Genomic DNA, 18,923 nt, shown 5'->3' with positions numbered 1-18,923 from the left:
AAGTTTTCCCTGGTTTGATCAAGAGTTGCCTGACATTTCTGCCTCCGGCATGTTTTGCCAAGCAAGAGTCACTCTGTCTTTAGGAGAGCATGTCTTCTCTCAGATGCCAGGGAGATATCGAGACAGAGGCAGATAAACTGAATCAAGAAGTATTTAATAATCACTCTGTGTTCCAGCATGCCCTGCCTTTGACACAGCTCCGAAGCCATGGCCTGGTTTGGGGGTGATAGAAAGCTTGTTTTCCATGAAACAATTAAAATAATTTAACCAGGTTTAAACAGATATGCCCAGTGAGGTGATTCCCACGGTTCTGTGTGAGTTCCAGAGAGAGAGGGGCTGCCTACCAGAGAAGACTGGAATAGAGGGGGATTTGTGGGTAAGTGGAGCAGTGCTCACCTAAGGTTGGGAAGCTCGGAGGGAGAAGGAAAGACTTCCTCTCTGCCTGGACAGGGAAAAGGGGAATAAACGCTGGGCAGTTTGGTGACTAGTAGAAGAATTCTGTTTGAAAATTTAATCTATAAGGGGAAGGGATAGTATATTGGCCAAAATGGACCTCTTTTTGTGTGTGTGTGTGTGTGTGTGTGTGTGTGTGTGTGTGTAGTGAGGAGGGTTGTATGTGTGAGGGTGTGGGTAGATGGAGATGGGGGAGTGCATCAGGCAGACTAGGAGTCAGTACTGGGAGCCTTCCTTTTTCACTTTTTATTATTATTATTATTATTATTATTATTATTATTATTATTATTATTATTATTTCAAGCCAGAGTACCCAGAGCATTAGTTACTTTCCTGTGTTGTGTTAAAATACCATGACCAAGACAACTTATTTTAAAAAAGGGATTTATTTTAGCTTAGGATTCCATAAGGTTAGAGTCATAATGGCAGCTTTGGAAGCATGGGGCAGCAGGCTGCAGGCTTGATGGCAAGATGGGCATCTGAGGGCTCTCATCTTGAACCAGGAGCATGTAGCAGAGAAAGCTAACTGGAAATGAACTGCCTCCAGTGACATACTTCTTCAAACAAGACCACACCTTCTAAACCTTTCCAAACAACTTTACCATCTGAGGATCAAGTGTTGGGGGGCAGGCATTTCTCGATAGAATCACTGAATTAACCATTCACCTAGGCCAGTGGTTCTCAACCTTCCTAAGGCCACAATCCTTTAATCCATTATTTAGGTGAATATTATTCCTTATATTGTGGTGATTCCCCCAACCATAAAATCATTTTGTTGCTAATTCATAACTATAATTTTGCTGCTGTTATGATTGAAGCCACTTAGTTAGATGGCCATCAAGTTCTGGAATCCACCTGCATCCATTCCTCTGCCCAGCATGGGATTATAGACATATACCAACTTATCCAGCTTCTGCCCTCTGGTGGGTTTTCTAATGTGTTTGTAAATCCTAGAGAATATTTCAAAAATGAGACTGCCAAAGAAAGCCTGTTCTTCTGTCCCATGCAAGTGACAGAAGTATGGCAAGCAAGAAAAAGTATCCCTGTGGGCGCTCTGTGTAGGACTCTGCATTCGGCTGTCGCAATGATAACATTGTTCTAGAAAGAGGTGGAGTCAGGATTGCAAGACTTTCTAAAGATGGCTTGCATTCTCCCTCAAAGAGCTTGAGAAATCTTTCCCTGCCGTTTGCAGGTCTGTCAAAGCACGGGAATTATGTCAATCACATTCACTCCTGCATCCAACACTCAGCACAGAGCAGGCAACGTGTGTGTGTGTGTGTGTGTGTGTGTGTGTGTGTGTGTGTGTGTGAGAGAGAGAGAGAGAGAGAGAGAGAGAGAGAGAGAGAGAGAGAGAGATTAGACAGCAAGGAGGATGTGTTGCAATTAACGCAGACATCTGAGAGAAGCAGCAAAAGGGGTGTTTCTATTCACCAAGCGAACCCGAATGAATAACTTAATAAATTTTCAGAGATGGGGGGAGGAGGCTTAGTAGTAGAAAGTAAGTAGAGAAGTGTAATGTATTTTTAGAGCCAGCCAAATAAGACAATTGGTGATTAAAGGCGCGGGTCAGAGGCAGAGCCGTCCCTGCTTTCCTGTGCTCTCTCAGGAAGTGCATTTTATAGAAAAGTCAGAGAGGAACTGAGGGAAGCAGAGCCAGCCGGGAGCTCGGGACTCACAGCAGTGTCAAGAAAGCACTCTGGATCACCTCTGGAGCTCCATGCAACCTGAAGTCACTGGCTGGCCCGTCACGGGTCTCGCCCGGCCACCCTGATGAGGACAGCATCTCAGGCTGGAGGCCAAGATGGTAAAAGCCGTTTGTTCATTGGTCATTGAGGCATTAGCGGATTGTTCGAATCTGAAGCCAGTGCTTACCTCCACTGAGTGATTTTGAAAGGTGCGTGGAAATGTGTAAGAGGTTTCTACTTCTGGGGCAGGGATGGTAGTCTTTAAACTTTCTGTTAGGTCTTTTCCATGGTATCACTAAACTTAAAAGACAGATGTGATCGATTCTAGCGATCGGCGATGCGCTTGTCAAAATCGAAGGAGTTTCCTTCCAACTCCAATACCGGAATTATTCGTGGTTTCAAATGTGTAGCTACAGAGGCAGGAAGCTCTTCCCTAAGTGTATGGGAAGTAAACTAAATCCAGCCGGGAGAATGAGCTCGCTTCCTCCGTCCGTCACACTGTGTACTGCGCTATCACCAGGGGCAGCAATTGTGAAGCCAGAGATGTGGCCTCACGCTGCACACTGGCGCATGGCCTCCGTGAAGGGTTGCAGCCATTCTGAAAGCTCTCATTCTGGAGGCTCTGGGAGTATTTTTAGATGAGGCCTGTCCCTATGAATGAGGAAGTCTGGCAGATGGCTCTTCCGGCTGAGGTTTTATTTATTTATTTATTTATTTATTTATTTATTTATTTATTTATTTATTTATTTTAAGCTTTCTCCCAGTGTAGTGTAGAGATCACTCTTACAAAACTTCACCCTCTCAGGACAATGGAGGGAAAAGCCATTCTAAAAGCACCTGGTAGCAGTCGCAGAGCGAGACGTGGCTGGATGCCGAGCCACTGAGTTCTGTGTTTCACACAGAGCTGCCATGACCCTGCGCACAATTGACAGAGGGAGTCGGGAAAGGAAGTCTGAGAAAGCAAGAATAGGTCGTGTGTCACAGCACGGAGCGGACACCATGGGGTCTATTTCCCCACCAAAGAGGAAAGACTGGTGTATGCGGGTTTTGTCCATAGAAGTTACTTCCCGAAGTCACAGGACGTCAGATTTCATTTGATAGAGGGGTTGCACCAGCTTTGTGAACCAAAATCAAAACAAATTAAGTTATTGTCATAAGTATAGCCTCGTTATACATCGTTAACCCACTCCTGTTGGCACTTGGCCTTACATCTGACAGAAGGCTCTGCTGAGGTTCGCAGGCTACCTTTGGGATTTTAAGCTTTTCTTTTTCTCAGAGCCTTAAGAAGTCTTGCACACACAGACCGAGGAATCAAAACCATCTTGATTGTAATTCTGGGCTTTGATGGCAAGCTCGCCTTTCATTTTAAAATTTGATGTGGTTTGGCTCATTCCCTGATTAAAGTGGCAATCTTCAAAGAGGTCAGATGGCCCAGGTTTCCAGGGTGGCAGTTTCGGATGCTGTTCTGGGAGTGTGCCATTGCTTCTGGTTTGGATGCTCCTTATGGGAGCTTTTTTTTTTTTTTTTTTTTTCAGCTGTGGACATGAAACCCAGGGCTTCACCACGGAGTGGCATCCCTAACATTTAACTCAGTGTGTGTGTGTGTGTGTGTGTGTGTGTGTAATGTATATCATATATCAGGAAGTATGTCCCCATGTGTACTTAAGCACTCCTGGGGCCTCTTGAATTTCAGTGACCAATGGGAATCTGAAGGTCCTGATTTACAGGGAAACAGCAGGCTCATCGTAAGAAACTGCACGTTCTACCTCTGCCTCATACATAAACATTTATCTAGTCTCCTCTTGGGTACCTCTGTTTTCTGTGCATGCGTGTGCATGCGTGTGTGCGTGTGTGTGTTGTGTGTGTGTGTGTGTATAATAGTAATAATCATAGTAATGTGCTGTGTGTCTACTGAGTGAGATGCTAAAGTGGTGACTTCTCCTTTACATGGGCAAGATTCAGAAGGACTAGCGCCGAACCTCAATCCAGATCTGACAAGCACAGCCTTCCATCCAGTGACTCCCTTGAAGGGGAAGCAGTTATCACCAAGCCTGTTGTTTCCTTGGGGAAATGTTGATGCCCCTCCAGGTCATACCAAGCCCTTCCTTCCATCCAGGCTCTCATGGGCTTCCCTCCACTCGCAGAAGTATTTGTTTCCCAGGCATCAAAGATTTCAAGCAAACGATGAAATTCACATAATCATTAAACTAGTACTCATGTGTCTTCCCTGAGGTTTTCTTGTTTTTTCGAATACTAACATTTCGCTGTTGTTTTTAGTTTCTTGTTTTTCTTATTTATGTGGTGTTGGGGCGGAACCTAGGACCTGGAGCTGGTGCAGCACACGATCTACCACTGACCTACTCCCCCGGTCCTAGGTTTATCTTAGTAAAACCTGACTGGTCCCGTGGAAGAGTCCTTATCCATTGCTCCAGTCGGCTTTCTGTGGCTACCCAGTGCGGTTACTGTCTAAAGCCAGCGAGCTTCGTTCCCTCTTCTTCAGTGACTTTCAATAGGTCTGTTATGTGCTTTTAAGATGCCTGTGGATGGTGCCACATTGTCCTTGGGCGTTGATATAAACTGCTTTTAATCTTTAGCATCCTAAGAATTTTTTAAAACGTTTTCACATAATCCCGTTTGTTTGTTTGACAGCAGCATTTTGTTCCATTAGAAGACTGTACCACAATGTATGGGGTCCTTTATTGATGGAGAGCTTTGCTCTGTCCTAAGCATTCTTGTACATGAGTGAGAGTTTCCCTAAGGAATCAGTACCATGGTTCTAGTTTAAAGTGCAGTTAGCATTTCCACCCAGTGTGCTGTAAATGTGAAACACGTGGAAGATTTTAAAGACTTGGGATAAAGGAAAGGACATTATAATTCTGTATTAACTGGACGTAGTGGTGTCATGCCTGTGGCTTCAGCACTTGGGAGACTGAGGCGGGAGAATTGACAATGGTGAGATGCCAACATGAGCCATACAGCAAGTGCCAGGCCAGCTGGAGGTATACGATCCCGTGTCGAAAGAGAAATATTTGATATTTCTCACCTGTTGAAATGACACTTATTCGGTTTGTTACATTACAGTGCAATACTCAACTCAGTAGCAGAGGCCTGTTGTATTTTTAAATGTAACCACTAGGACGTTTGAAATTACGTGTGTAGTTCACATGATGTTTCTAGCTGGAGAAGTCTCCTCTAGGACAGGAGTAGTAACTGTCGCCTCCTATAAAGAAAGGTTTAGGGTAAAACATCACCAGTCTTTTTTTTTTTTTTTTTTTTTTGGTTCTTTTTTTTTCCGGAGCTGGGGACCAAACCCAGGGCCTTGCGCTTCCTAGGTAAGCGCTCTACCACTGAGCTAAATCCCCAGCCCCATCACCAGTCTTATTCATGGCGGTGGCTTGTTCCCCTCTACAGCAGCAGAGTTGAGCAGTCATAGTCCACGTGGTCATGAAGCTTCAAGCCCTCAGTGACTTGAGGTTCACGGAAAGTCATTTGTCAATCGGAATTCTAGAGTAGCTTTGTAAAAACCAAGGCCCACACAGAAACTATTTAATATTTTACCCAACACACATAAACATGCCCCCCCCAAACAAATGCTCACAAAGACTCACTGTGTATATTTTCTACTTTGATGAACTATTTGGCCAGTAAACTTTTTTGTCCACTGGAATGATTTAGTCACCTTCTAGTGATTTTAATAACCAGTCTTTAATAACTAGATTTGTAACTACTTTAATAAGTGGGTTTCAAGATAGACACCAAGTTACATTGGATTAAATTTTCAGGATACATTAAAGTGGTAGTGGTGGTGATGTTGGTGTGTGTGTGTGTGTGTGTGTGTGTGTGTGTATACTATACTAATCTATGGTCCTACAAACAATACAAGCAAATTCCTATTCTCTTACATCTTTGAACCACACCTGTTATTGCTAATCTCCCTGAGTAAAGCGAGAGCTTGTTTTGTTTACAGTCTTTTTCCTTAGTGAGGTTGACCCTCTCTTTGTGTGTTGACTGTCTTCTTGAGTCTGCTTTTATGAATTGTTTGTTCATTTATCTTGCCTTAAAATGTTTTTAAACATGTTGTATTCAAGTGTATGGGCGTGTGCTCACCATTGCACATGTTTGCGGCACAAAAGACAAGTTTTGGGAGTCAGTGTTCTCCTTCTACCTTGTGCATTCCAGGAATCGAACTCGGGCCTTCCAGCTCTGAGTCATTCTGCAATCCTCAATTGCCTTCCAAAAAATAGGATCATTGGTGTTTTTCTTGGCCTTCTTAGGATATTCTGGACAGCAATTTTATGGGGTGTAGGGGTGCACATATGCTGCTCCTTCACCTAGGGGTTGCCATCGTGCAGAAGGTTGACATTTTAATTTTTTTTTCACTGAAAATTATCCAAGTCCTTTCACCTACAAGTCCTTCCTACTTACCCAAGGCCAGAAACATTTTCATCACATCTTGGTCCCGTGATTACCAGAGCTCAGTCTTTACTGATGTTACTGTTATAAAAATAACACCAGGTAATTAAAAAAGAAAAACAGGACTCAATTTTGTGCTTCTAATTTAACCTGTATAAAAAGAGAAGAAAGAAGTTGTGGGCTAGTCTTTAAATAAATATAGATATGAAATCCCTAAATTACATAACAGTAAAATCCAGCAACAGGTGATAAATTTATGCAAGTAATCTTATCATAAATAAATGTATGTGAATAAAAGTGCCTGTCAGATCCCACAGCAAGCTTATGCCTTATGTTGACATGTTCTTGGGCCTGATTTGTGTTGAAGCATCACTGTTGGTCCTGCTTTCTAATGAAGCATCCTCCATCCCGCTGTGTGACGCAGCACCATCCTTGGTCCTGCTTCCTTATGGAGATCTGTCTGCATCCAGAACTCAAGAGCTCCGTTTTCCTTCAAATCTCTCTCTCTCTCTCTCTCTCGTGTGTGTGTGTGTGTGTGTGTGTGTGTGTGTGTGTGTGTGTGTGTGTGTGTGTGTACGTTCACACTCAAGGGTATCAGTGAGCCACTTAGGTTTGTTTATGTTTATACACCTCATCAAGTGTTTCCTCAGTGTGTGGAGTGGGCACCATGCCAGCTCAGGAATCAGGATGCTGATGTTTCTCCCTTGGTGATATATTCTCTCTCTCTCTCTCTCTCTCTCTCTCTCTCTCTCTCTCTCTCTCTCTCTCTCCCTCCCTCTCCTTTTCTCCCTCTCCCTCTTCTCTCTCTCTCTCTGTCTCTCTCTCTGTCTCTCCCTTTCTCCCTCTTCCTCTCCTCTCTCTCTCTCTCTCTCTCTCTCTCTCTCTCTCTCTCTCTCTCTCTCTCTCTCTCTCTCTCTCTCTCTCTCTGTGTTTCTGCCTTATTTTCTCAAGATAGGGTCTCTCACTGAAACAGAAGCTTCCTTTCTGTGACAGTGGATAGACAGCAAGCTCCCAGGATCTACCTATTTCTGCCTTCCACAGAAACACCTGGCCCTTTATGTAGGTGATGAGAATTGGAACTCAAGACCCCATGCCTATAGACCAGGTGCACTTAGCCACTAAGCTCTCTCCCTAGCCCCTGACTGCCTAGGTTTGGGGACTGGGAAAACCTAGACAACATTTTGGAGTGGGGTTGCTTTCGAGTCAGCTTCTGTCCTTCACTGAGTTGTCCTTCTCGCAGCTTCATCTTGTGACTTCTGAGAAAGACATTTGTGTCTGAGTTCCACAGTGACTGAATACTTGAGAAAACCAACTTGAAGGAGGAAAGGTTCCAGTCCATGATGACTTGGATACATTGTCTGCAGGTCTGAGACAAGGCAGAACATTGTGGTTGGTACCAGGAGGCAGAGCAGTATGCTCACTTCATAGCAGCCTGGGAACAGGAAGATAAAAGAGGGAAAAGCTAGGTACAAAACATACCTTGCAGGGGCATGTCCCCTGTGACCTGCTTCCTCCAGCCAGACTTCATGACCTAAAGGTCCCATTTACTCCCCAAACCACATTAAGATCTCACTTTATAAATGTATTCATCCATCTATAATATCAGAGGCCCCATCATGCAGTCACCTCCCAAAGTCTCTACCTTTGTACTGTGTTGTACAGAAGGCCAAAGCCTTAAACCTGCAAACTTTGGAGTTTACAATCTATAAACTATGATGCCATTTCTGGAAGATCCAATGAAGACAAAAATATTGTTAATCTTGCCAGAAGCTTAAATAAAGATCATTGGTCCAACAGCATGATGGGGGTGCTGATATTGTTGGTGTTGTTGTTGATCTTGGTGGTGTTGATGGTATTGGTGTTGGTGTTGGTGGTGATGGTGGTGGTGTTGGTGGTAATGGTGTTGGTGTTGGTGTTGGTGGTGATGGTGGTGGTGTTGGTGGTAATGGTGTTGGTGTTGGTGGTGATGGTGATGGTGATGGTGTTGGTGGTGGTGATGGTGTTGTTGTTGGTGGTGGTGTTGGTGATGGTATTGGTGTTGGTGGTGATGGTGATGGTGTTGTTGGTAATGGTGTTGGTGATAATGATGTTGTTGTTGTTGGTGGTGGTGGTGGTGATGGTGTTGTTGATGGTGATGGTGTTGGTGGTGGTGGTAATGGTATTGGTGGTGGTGGTGTTAGTGTTGTTGGAGGTGGTGCTGATGGTGGTGGCAATGGTGTTGGTGTTTCCCTTTGCTTTCATTTTTTATTTCTTTGTTGGTCTTGTTTTGTTTCCTAGATCTTGACAATGGTTCTAAAATGTTAAGATTTACTCAAGCCTGCACTGTTATGGTCGCTTAATATCTGAAGTCTTTAAAACATGTGAATATGGGTCTCAAGGTTGGAAATGACATGATTTCTGAAGAGCGTTTTCTGTGATAGCACACAAGCTTTCTGTAAACCTTTCTAATAAAAACACAAGAATCCAGCCACAGAGATTCCTCTCTGAATTCTCTGAACTCTGGGAAGGTCATGGACGTTAAGTAAGGCAGTTCTGCTGCGGAATCAATACTGCATTGACTGCTTCCTACAGCAGATACAGAGGTGTGGGTCTTCTGTAGTAAGACAAAGGCGCCATCAAGGAGTGGCCTTTCAAGCAATGGGGGTTATCACCAACAGGAGAAGATGAAGACTGACCGTGGCTCGTTCTTATTTCAGGACAAAATGTCAGGCGACAAGTGAAAACTCGTGTGACTCTTGGAGAGAGGGGGGTGGGGTCTGTGACCTGGACGCTCTACCTGGTACTAGCACACTCGTCTTGGGACCAGGGCTTTGCTCTTACAGTTGGTGCTCACATCTCTGACATGCTGCTAATTCTGTCTGAGGAACAGAACAAACCGTCTTAGAGGAAGCCTAAGGGTTACATTGATTCTGTTTAAGAATTCCACTGGATGTCTAGCTAAACTTTAAATAAACTTTGTCTTGGGTCTAACGATCGATTTAGGACACGGAAGGCATGGTGGTGGGGTAGTGGGCAAAGAAAGGATGCCTGTGTTTTTGCTCTGGTTTGCAATTTAGTGCAGGGCTTGTAAAGAGACATTCCATTTCTGCAGCTCTTTTTACGATCTCTGTCTGTCAGTAGAAAGTGGACTGGATGATGCTGTTCCCATTTTTTTCTTTTTAGTCAGATTTTACTGAATATAGATTAGATGGCATAAATGGCAGATGGGATCAGATGTAAAGGCAGTTCCTCCCAAAGTGGGACTTTGGTGCTTGTCTAAATTCATTGACTCTTTTCTGAGCCCCTCTCAGGAAATACTTTCCATTTGTGTGCATAAGGTTTCATAAGAACCCCTATTCTTACTCCGCAAATTGTTTTTTCATAATGTCCGGTGTTGGCCACCATTGGAGAGCATGGGAGGTCTATGCCCATCATCGGGTCTCTCAATGGAAACCAACTGAATCGTGTCCATTGCTTTCCAGGCACCTGTTAAAAATGAACAAGAGCAGCTCTGACTTGGAGAAAGTGAGCCAGAGCTCTGCAGAAAGCCTCAGCCCGTCCTTCCGAGGGGCCCACGTCAGCTTCACCACGGGCTCCACAGATAGCCTAGCCTCGGACTCCAGGACTTGCAGCGATGGAGGTAACGATCCCTGACAGACAGTCTTACACTTGACAGATTCTGGTGGGTGCCAGCATTTGGAAGGCCAGCGTCAGGCTTTCTATGCTGGTGCCGCTCTGTCAGGAAGTAGAACCTGCCCAAGTTTATTCCCTCATGACCTTATTAGACCACCCTCCGTCATCGGAAGTGTACAGCCTTGGTTGCAGGGCAGGAGGAGGCTGCAACCAAACATGTGTTGAGGTTGACCAGATGGAGGTATGGATGAAGCGATCGCTGTGTAAGCATTCAGGCCTGAGTTTAGATTCTCAGCACTGGGCCCCAGGGATGCAAGGATTAGAGAATTCCTGCACCTTGCTGACTAGCCAGTCCAGCTGACCCGGGAAGGTGCAAGTTCACTTTGGAAACCTTTTCTCAAAAACTAAGGTGGATGCATGACTGAGGAAGACACCTGATGTTAACCTTAGGCCGACACACGTGTATGAACACACACACACACACACACACACACACACACACACACACACACACCATGTTGGAAGGCTCCTGATTCTCTGACTAACAAGTCAGCTATATATAGTTCTTTCTGTCCACCAGACTCTCTGGAACCTCAGATGTTGTCTTGTTTTATTTATATGCATACACACGCATGCATACATGTTTGTTAAGTAGAACATGAAGGCTTTGTAAGACCACTGCCCACCACTATTATGTGTTAACCATTGAAGAATAGTAGGTGGATATGTCCTGCTGGGCAGCTTCACCGAGAAGGAGCTTGAGGTTTTCTGCACTTGTGGATTTGGTGGTCGAGTGTATGACCTTTCACCTCTTGGGCATGCTCAGTGTGTATCCTCTCCCATTCTTCTCCTAGGCTGCATTAGTATGATAGGGCCACACCTGTGCTGGCGTGACTTCCTCATTTTACGGAAGTACTTTTTCTCAAGGGACATTTTTGGGGCAAAGGACCCCAGGACATATTTCTGTCAGCAAATGTGGGTTAAAAGTTTTCTAGTGAGAAACTCTGCTAGCTCTCACTCCAAAACAGGAAATGTATTTATAGTGATTTGGGGGAAATGGAGCAAAAACAAGATTGTCTTTTTCTGCAGCTCTTCTCTACTCCTATCTCTCCTTCCTTTCCCATCCCACTGCAAAATTTCAATGAGGCAGATTATTCTCCGAAAGCCTGGGTATCTGAGCCATTGTCCCCATGCTGTTTGTCCAGCTCCAGTTCACTCTCTTGGGAACCATGACCCGTTCTGAGAGGGCCACGTACAATGCATCTCTCCCTCAGCCACCACATGACCGGTATCATAGGAACAACCAGACCAATGTGCCTCAGCGTAAACCACAATGTCTGTTCTCAGACCTGGGAAAGCTTAAAGCATTCGTGACACATAGGTGGAGGGGAAAGACAGGTGTCTTCGTTAGGGTTTTACTGCTGTGAACAGACATCACAACCAAGGCTATTCTTATAAATGGCAACATTTAATTGGGGCTGGCTTACAGGTTCAGAGGTTCAGTCCATTATCATCAAGGCAGGAGAGGCAGCATCCAGGCAGGCATGGTGCAGGAGGAGCTGAGTTCTACATTTTCATCTGAAGGCTGCTAGTGGAAGACTCACTTCCAGGAAGCTAGGGTGAGGGTCTTAGAGCCCACACTCACAGTGACACACCTGCTTCAACAAGGCCACACCTACTCCAACAGGGCCACACCTACTCCAACAGGGCCACACCTACTCCAACAGGGCTACACACCTCTAATAGTGTCACTCCCTGAGCCGAGCATATACAAACCATCACAACAGGAAAATCAGATTGCCCCAGAACAGAGAGTTTATAAAGACTTCTAGAAAGAGTGTTTGAGGGATGAAGATTCTGAAACATGCTTTTGAGAAGATGGGATGTTGACTCCTGTCTGCAGTGTGATCAAACTTGGGGATGAGGGAGGGGAGGAGCAAAGAATGTTCCTGGGTACCAAAACAGACAGAGGGAGCCAAAGGCACAGGTGGGCAGCGCACACTGAGAAAAGAAGAGTCACTTGAGCTGCTATTCTGGATTCAGGTGAGGGAAATCGGCACCACTTGTGGGAAGTTGGGCCATATCGTGCAAGGCATTCAGAGCTGTGTGTAGAGTACGCATACAAGAGAGCTACCTGCACCTGTGAGAACAGTAGTGGCGCCTAATAAAGTTTTATTTCCTCATGTTACTTTCTGAATAACGTAAATTGAAATGAATTTATCTTCGTGATTGTCTCACACAAATCAATTCTCCAGTGGACAAGAACCTCAAAATTTGGGTTCCACCTGACAAGAAGGTGTATTGACCCTTTACAAACCAGCACTTGTTCACTTGTTCTCTCTCTCTCTCTCTCTCTCTCTCTCTCTCTCTCTCACACACACACACACACACACACACACACACACACACACACACACACTGCTGCTGTCTCACATGGGTCTGAATCAGGCCTAGGTTTTGAAACTGACAAGAGAAATTCTTTCTTTGGCTTCTCTGGTCTAATGGGTCTGGTCTAATTGCTTTTGGACTCTTTGGTTTGGTTTGATTTGGTTTGTTTTGGATTGGTTCCTGGAACTGCAGGCCTCACACTCACTGATCCACCTACCTCTGCCTCCTGAGTGCTGGGATTAAAGGCACGTGACACCCCAGTCTGGTGCTTTGAGACTCTTACAGAACATGCCTATTACAGGCCCACAAGTTCTTATCTGCTTTTGTCTTATAACTGAAATGCCTGAGCCTCTTGACTTTTTGACATTTACAACAGACACTGGGGCTATGAATCAGAAGGAACGAGGCCTCCATTCAGGCTGAAGTTGCATGAAATGAGAATTAGCATCAGCCTCACTGGCCAAAAGAAACCATTTATCTGTAGCAAGAGCTCACTGGTGAAGTTATGTCTGTCTTCCTGGTGTTCTGCATCCGTGGTGTAGCCTAAGGAAAAAAGTCGTTCCAGAGCCTGTCACCACCTTGGTTTATGTAAATTTGCTAGGAATTTGTCAAGGTTGGTGGCCAAAGTTAGAGATCTATCTGCTGTCTGGGTTTAATAGCAAAAGGAACATTTAAATTGTATAAGAATATAAGGCCTGGCCGTAGCACACACCTTTAATCCTAACACCCGGGAGGCAGAGGCATGCAGATCTCCAAGTTCAAGGCTAGCCTGGTCTACAGAGCTAGTTCCAGACATCCCAGGCTATGCAGAGAAACCTACCCTGCCTCAGCCCACTCCCTGCCAAAGAATATAGTTCAAACCTGTTACATGTTTAAAGCAGGAATGTTATCTAAGGTTTAAAGTAACAAAATGGTATTTTTATATCATTGTAAACCTTTCCCATTTTATACTTTTATCAGATCTCATTTCCCTCCAGCACGTCCATTATGACATTTTGTCTGAGGAGCACAGTTTGTTGGGCACAGAGTCACTGTGTAGAAGGCCAAAGCGGACTCAGTGGTTGTTTGGATCGTGCTTGGTTCTGGAGGAACAAATGCAACCCTTAGGTCGGATCTGTTGTGGAGAATAGGTGGGTGGTTGTGAGGGGACAACACTGGGTAAACGGCCCGAAGACCTTTGTGGCTGCCTTGAAATATACACGCCTAAAGCTGAGGATGGTGGGGCAGGCCTGCAGCGCTTGGGAAGTGGAGGAGAGAACATTAGGAGCACGAAGGCATCTGCATCGATGTGGTAATCCAGGCCAGCCTAGTCTCTAAGAGACGCTGACTCAAAACAACTAAAAAAACAAACAAAACAAAACAAATAAAAACAGACTTAACGTCACATTGAGATCATTTTCCTCTTTGGCTTAACTGAGTGATTCAAGAGACCGAGGTCATAATTGGCTGTTCAGTGGTAGCCACTAGCATCAGCAACAGAAAAGAGCAGAGAACTCTAAACAGGCAGCGGACATGGAGCCTCACCCAGTCCAAGAGGCAGAACCACACTGCTGGGTCTTATTTTATAGCTAGGAGGTCAGAGCTAGAGGAAAGCAACCAAGTACTGCGGCTTTGATCGGCTTGGTTTTGTCCACAATAATACCAGTAAGTTTAAAAAAAAAAAAAAACCACACATACGTGTGTGTATGGGGTGCGGGGTGTTTATATATATGCTCTGCCGATCATTTGATAGATATTTGATATAAACTACGCGCTGGGCACAATTTCAGATGCCGAAGATCCAAAAATAACTGCCCAGTCCCTTTCCTCATAGGGCACATGGCTAGTTCCGCACATGCAATAGTCGCTGTGGAGAAAGTAGGCCAGGAAGGGCACGGGGCTGGGTAGGAAGGCCTGTAAGGGAGAGAGACAGGAAGTCCAGAAACATTAGCCTGTAGTTCATGTGACTGGTAGTCTGACCTCCAGCCAGCACGTGCTCCCCGTCTCCGATAAAGAAGAGGTTGCATTCTTCAAAGAGATCCGCAAAACTGTCTACCTAAATTTAATGTGTGCTCTATTACCCAGGCTTATTAGATCTCTTGATCTTAAATCCATAGGTTCAATCCAATACATTATGTAAGTAATCCGTCCCAGCATAGTATACACCCCCAGCCCATCAAGAACTGAGTCCGGGCTTCTGTCCCAGATGTTGGTGAGGCACAGAGGTTGGTTCCAGAGGAAAACAAACTCCATTTAAATATTTCCAGTATCCCAAATTATCCCTGCCAGCAAAGAGGCTTCATCTTAAAACAGTTTCCTTAAAAATCTCCAATTAATGCCGTCGTATTTCCTTTCATTAGTGTGCCATTTAAGGCACACTAATTTCAGTAAGCTATGTATTTTCGATTAAATAGCAAACAATATAGAAAGGTATGCAGCAAGGAGTGTCTCTCCTAACACCCACCTCATCTTGTGCCCACTGCCACTGTGAACATATTTTTTTCTGTCATTAAGAATCAAAGTGCCCTAAAATTCAGTTGTATACATTTTGTACTTTCAAGTCAGAACCATTAGCGGTCGATTTTTGAAGCTGCTCTATTGTTTCAGTTGTTAGCCAGCAGTTAAATCCTTCTCTTGCCAATGTATAATTAGGCTGTTTTGTTAGAAAATTCAAGTGGGGTCCTGAGACACACACTGGGGAGATTTGGTTTACATATCCTATCTGTGAGACAAATTGTGTGTGTGTGTGTGTGTGTGTGTGTGTGTGTGTGTGTGTGTGTGTGTGTGACAAATTCTTAAAAGAAGTAAAATCTGTGCTTTAACATTTGGATGGGTTTCAAGTAGTCACCCTCAATTCGTCCTCTAGAAAGTGCCAGCTTGCTTTTCTACCAGCAGCACAGGAGAAGGGACTTGAATGAGGTTTCAGTTTAACTACCTAGAAAGACAATGCTCACTGCTGTGTCTCTGCTGAGGTTGGAAGATCCCAATCTCAGAGCCCTGGCTGGGCTGTTGGCTGGTAGAGGAGGCCCCAGGGACTTGTCTTCCAAACTGAGACCTACATCTTTCCCTTCCGTGCAAACCACACTGTGGCCTTGACTGTTGCTTTCCGGGATGATCAATCGAGTGGGTCTGGAGAGATTCCTCACAAACGCCACATCTTCCATCCAGCTGCAAAATGCTAATGACATGCTTCCAGTTCGAGCCACATTTATCTTCCTGGAAAAGCGAGGCGTCCTTTAAAAGGAGTGTTCTGCTCAATCTCTTTCTTTTTCCATGTGATACTGGGCCGCTCCAGATTCTGGAACCAAATGAGAAGCTGCACGACTTCCCTTGGAAAATTGTGCAGCTGGAGAATGCCTGAGTCCCTACCTACCTATCTGTTGGCAGAAACCTCCAGACAGCCTCTTCCTGCATGGCACGGTGCCTACACAGGTGGTTTGGCTGTTCTTTTCTCATCTCTAATGAGAGAAATCAAACTTCCCTAGGGTTGGGTTGAGTATTCTATGGCTGATTTGTTTCTGTCTTACACTTAGTAGGTGCTTAAGAAATAGTAACAGGTGAGTAGGTGAATCTTTGAAGCTGTTTGCTCAGCTACATCAGATTAGCAAGCGTCAGTCCATAGAATAGTCCAAGATTTTCCACGCAAAACACACACATATACAGACACACACACACACACACACAGATACACACACACACAGACACACACACACATAGACAAACACACACACAGACATAGACACACACAGAGACACACACACAGACACAGAGACACACACACAGACATACAGACACACACACACAGACACAGAGACACACATACATACTCACACGCACACACAGAGACACAGATACACACAGACACAGTCACACACAGAGACACAGACACACACACATACACACACACACACACACAGACACACACACACAGACACTCGCATGCAATGTAATTGGCTTTGCTTTACTTATAATTGAAACAGTGGCTAACATAAATGTAAAAAGCTCAACAATGGTCACTCAGATGGCTCAAAACAGGGCTGACCACTTCCTCTGTGAGCCCGGCTCTCAGGGCTGAAGAGACAGTGGAAGTACCTATTAAACCCCAGCAAGAAGACAAGACCCTATCATAAGGTAGACCTCATGCTACCACGTTTGAACTTTTGCCCTCCGTTCTGAGGAGGGAGCAACCTGTTTTCCCCAAACATTGAAATACCGACAACTTCTTCACTTTCTAAATATAAAAGATACCAAACGACTATACATCTCCCACCGGGCCCCACCTTTGTGAGATTCACCCAGCATGCCATACGTGATTCTCTCCTCTTGTCGGAAGTGCATGCACTAAAGGGATGCTGGGTGTTTATCTCTGAGTATGCTACATGTGGAACTGAAGACTGGAAGGAACACTTGGGAAATAGTGTTTGGAACCCTCTGTCTTAGGCAGTATTACTCAGCTGGGAATTTAGCTCAATGTGAGAGTGCTTGCCTAGTTCTCACAAAATTTTCCCAGCCATCCCTGCTCTTCATTGTAAGCGAGAATTTGGAGACATCGGTCTAATATCAGCATACAACCAGGATATGGTAGAATTAGTTTCGTGTGCCATTGAATTTGAGTCTTTCTGTCCATCGGCCAAAGCCGTTCAGGTTTTCTTTTTTACTTAGATTTTCCCTGACAGATGGCTTACCTGTGAACTATGAGAGCATTTCCGTTATCAGGGTACGTTTGTCTTCTTCTGGCTTTGGTGAGTGCAGACCATAGCGGCTGCTGTAGGTAATGACTTAGGCAACGCATCATCCAAAGGCTGTTTGCCCAGAGGAGCGTTGAAGAAATGGTTCTCCAAGAATAAGAAAATGTCAGGGTCAGTCCTCTCTCACCCTGGAGTGACAGCTAGAAAAATCTGTTCCATGGAGAAGGTCACACTTTAGCATCCATGTCAAAGTAACCTGAGTACATCCGTCCTGGGGAGACTATAAGACCCTGAGGTATCTGTTGTTCACCGTGGGACTTTCTCACCAGCCGTGGTTCCATACCTGCTTACACGGGTGGAGGTGTGTGCATATATATGCACATTTGTGTAAAGGTCAGAGAACAATTTTAAGTATCCTCCATGTTTTGTTGGTGGTGGCAGCTTCAAGGTTTAAAGAACAGTCTCGTAAACTGACAAAGTAGCCAAGAAGGGCAAGCCCTCGGAAATCTTCCTGTTTGCCCTCCTCAACGCTAGTGGTGGAGTTACAAGCTGCTCTCTTGGCCTGGGTTCTGGAGCTCCATCCTGGGGCTCTTTACCACCTAAGCTATCTCTCCAGACCTAAAATGAAAATCTTTGTCAGTGTATACGATGTCCAGTTGGATACAGGAAGTCCACACTTGAAGTAAATCACCCATCACTGCTAAGTTTTGTGAAACTCCCTGCTTCCCCTCTGCTGGGCAGGTATGCGATTCAGGGGCATGTCTGTGCTGCCCCCTTCTTGTTAGCTGCAACATCCTAGCACAAATTCACAGCCTCTAAGACGTTAAACACATCCGGTCTACATGCCAATCCTTGGTGTTATATATGCCTCGGAATACCTAGTCCTTACCAGATTTGCCCAAGCAGCTATGGGATCTAAATCCAGTCAGAATTGTCCAACTTAGTTCCTACAGGATGTCATGGGAACACAGAACAGGGTGGTGGAGTAGTTGTTCTCTCAGGTGCCTAAACACTGCTTCTGTGCAGGGTCTGTAACTGACATCTTGATTCTTCTTGGAGATCTAGGGAATGTGTGTGAGATGGATTGGCTTTTAAAGAGTCACTCCACTATTACTGATTAGAAAGTTGACCAGCCTTCAGTATAGGAGCTAGAATTAGAGAGGCATGATGGGAGCAAGTTAGCCACCTGTCTAGAGATTGTGCAGGGGTTTCTGGGATGGCTGCCAGACAAAAATGCATGTTCAGAAAGGTTGCAATGGAGAGTTGCTGAAATTTAATGGTGGAATTCCAGATAGTACAATCCAGTCTCCCCCCCCCCCTTTTTTTTGGAGGAAATTTGGCTGGATGTGACTAGTTTATTCATGCCCTTTGCCCTTAATTCCTAGTAGAAACATAAAGGAGCATGTTGGTGACAACCAGAGAGTTGACATTAAAGGTGAGGACAGACCCCGTCAAGCTTAGGAAATCAGAACAAGGCTTATAAAGGAGAGACAAGCCAAGACACTGACTGGTTAGCAGCGCCAGAGGCCCCTTGAATGAGGGAGGGAAAGGAACCTTGACTCTGGACATGCTGCCTCTGACCCCAGAGTCTGATTCAGGCTAAGAAGTCATCTGAAAGGTGCTTAGTGCTCAGGGAGGGGGTGCAGGGAGACTTCACGGACAGTGAGTGCCATTCGTGCAGTTTGCAGTTTGTCCGCTGTGCATA

General features: G+C 45.0%; 1 protein-coding gene across 4 annotated transcripts in view; it reads left to right on the top strand.

The window, feature by feature from the left end:
- The window catches only part of Prag1 (PEAK1 related kinase activating pseudokinase 1), a 53,284-nt gene that overhangs the window by 25,459 nt on the left and 8,902 nt on the right, over positions 1-18,923 (top strand). For 2 of the 4 annotated variants that reach the window (NM_001107315.1, XM_039094542.2), the window contains exon 4: positions 10,013-10,170. In NM_001107315.1, the coding sequence (NP_001100785.1) occupies positions 10,013-10,170 (158 nt within the window). Of the gene's footprint in view, positions 1-1,916; positions 2,348-10,012; positions 10,171-18,923 lie in introns of those variants that run through there. The other 2 variants (XM_039094544.2, XM_039094543.2) reach the window with 2 other exon arrangements.

Source organism: Rattus norvegicus, chromosome 16 (genome assembly GCF_036323735.1).
Source record: "Rattus norvegicus strain BN/NHsdMcwi chromosome 16, GRCr8, whole genome shotgun sequence".
Lineage (NCBI taxonomy): Eukaryota > Metazoa > Chordata > Mammalia > Rodentia > Muridae > Rattus > Rattus norvegicus.
The sequence above is the reverse complement of the archived record's forward strand: the minus strand, read 5'-3'. Positions and strand labels throughout refer to the sequence as shown.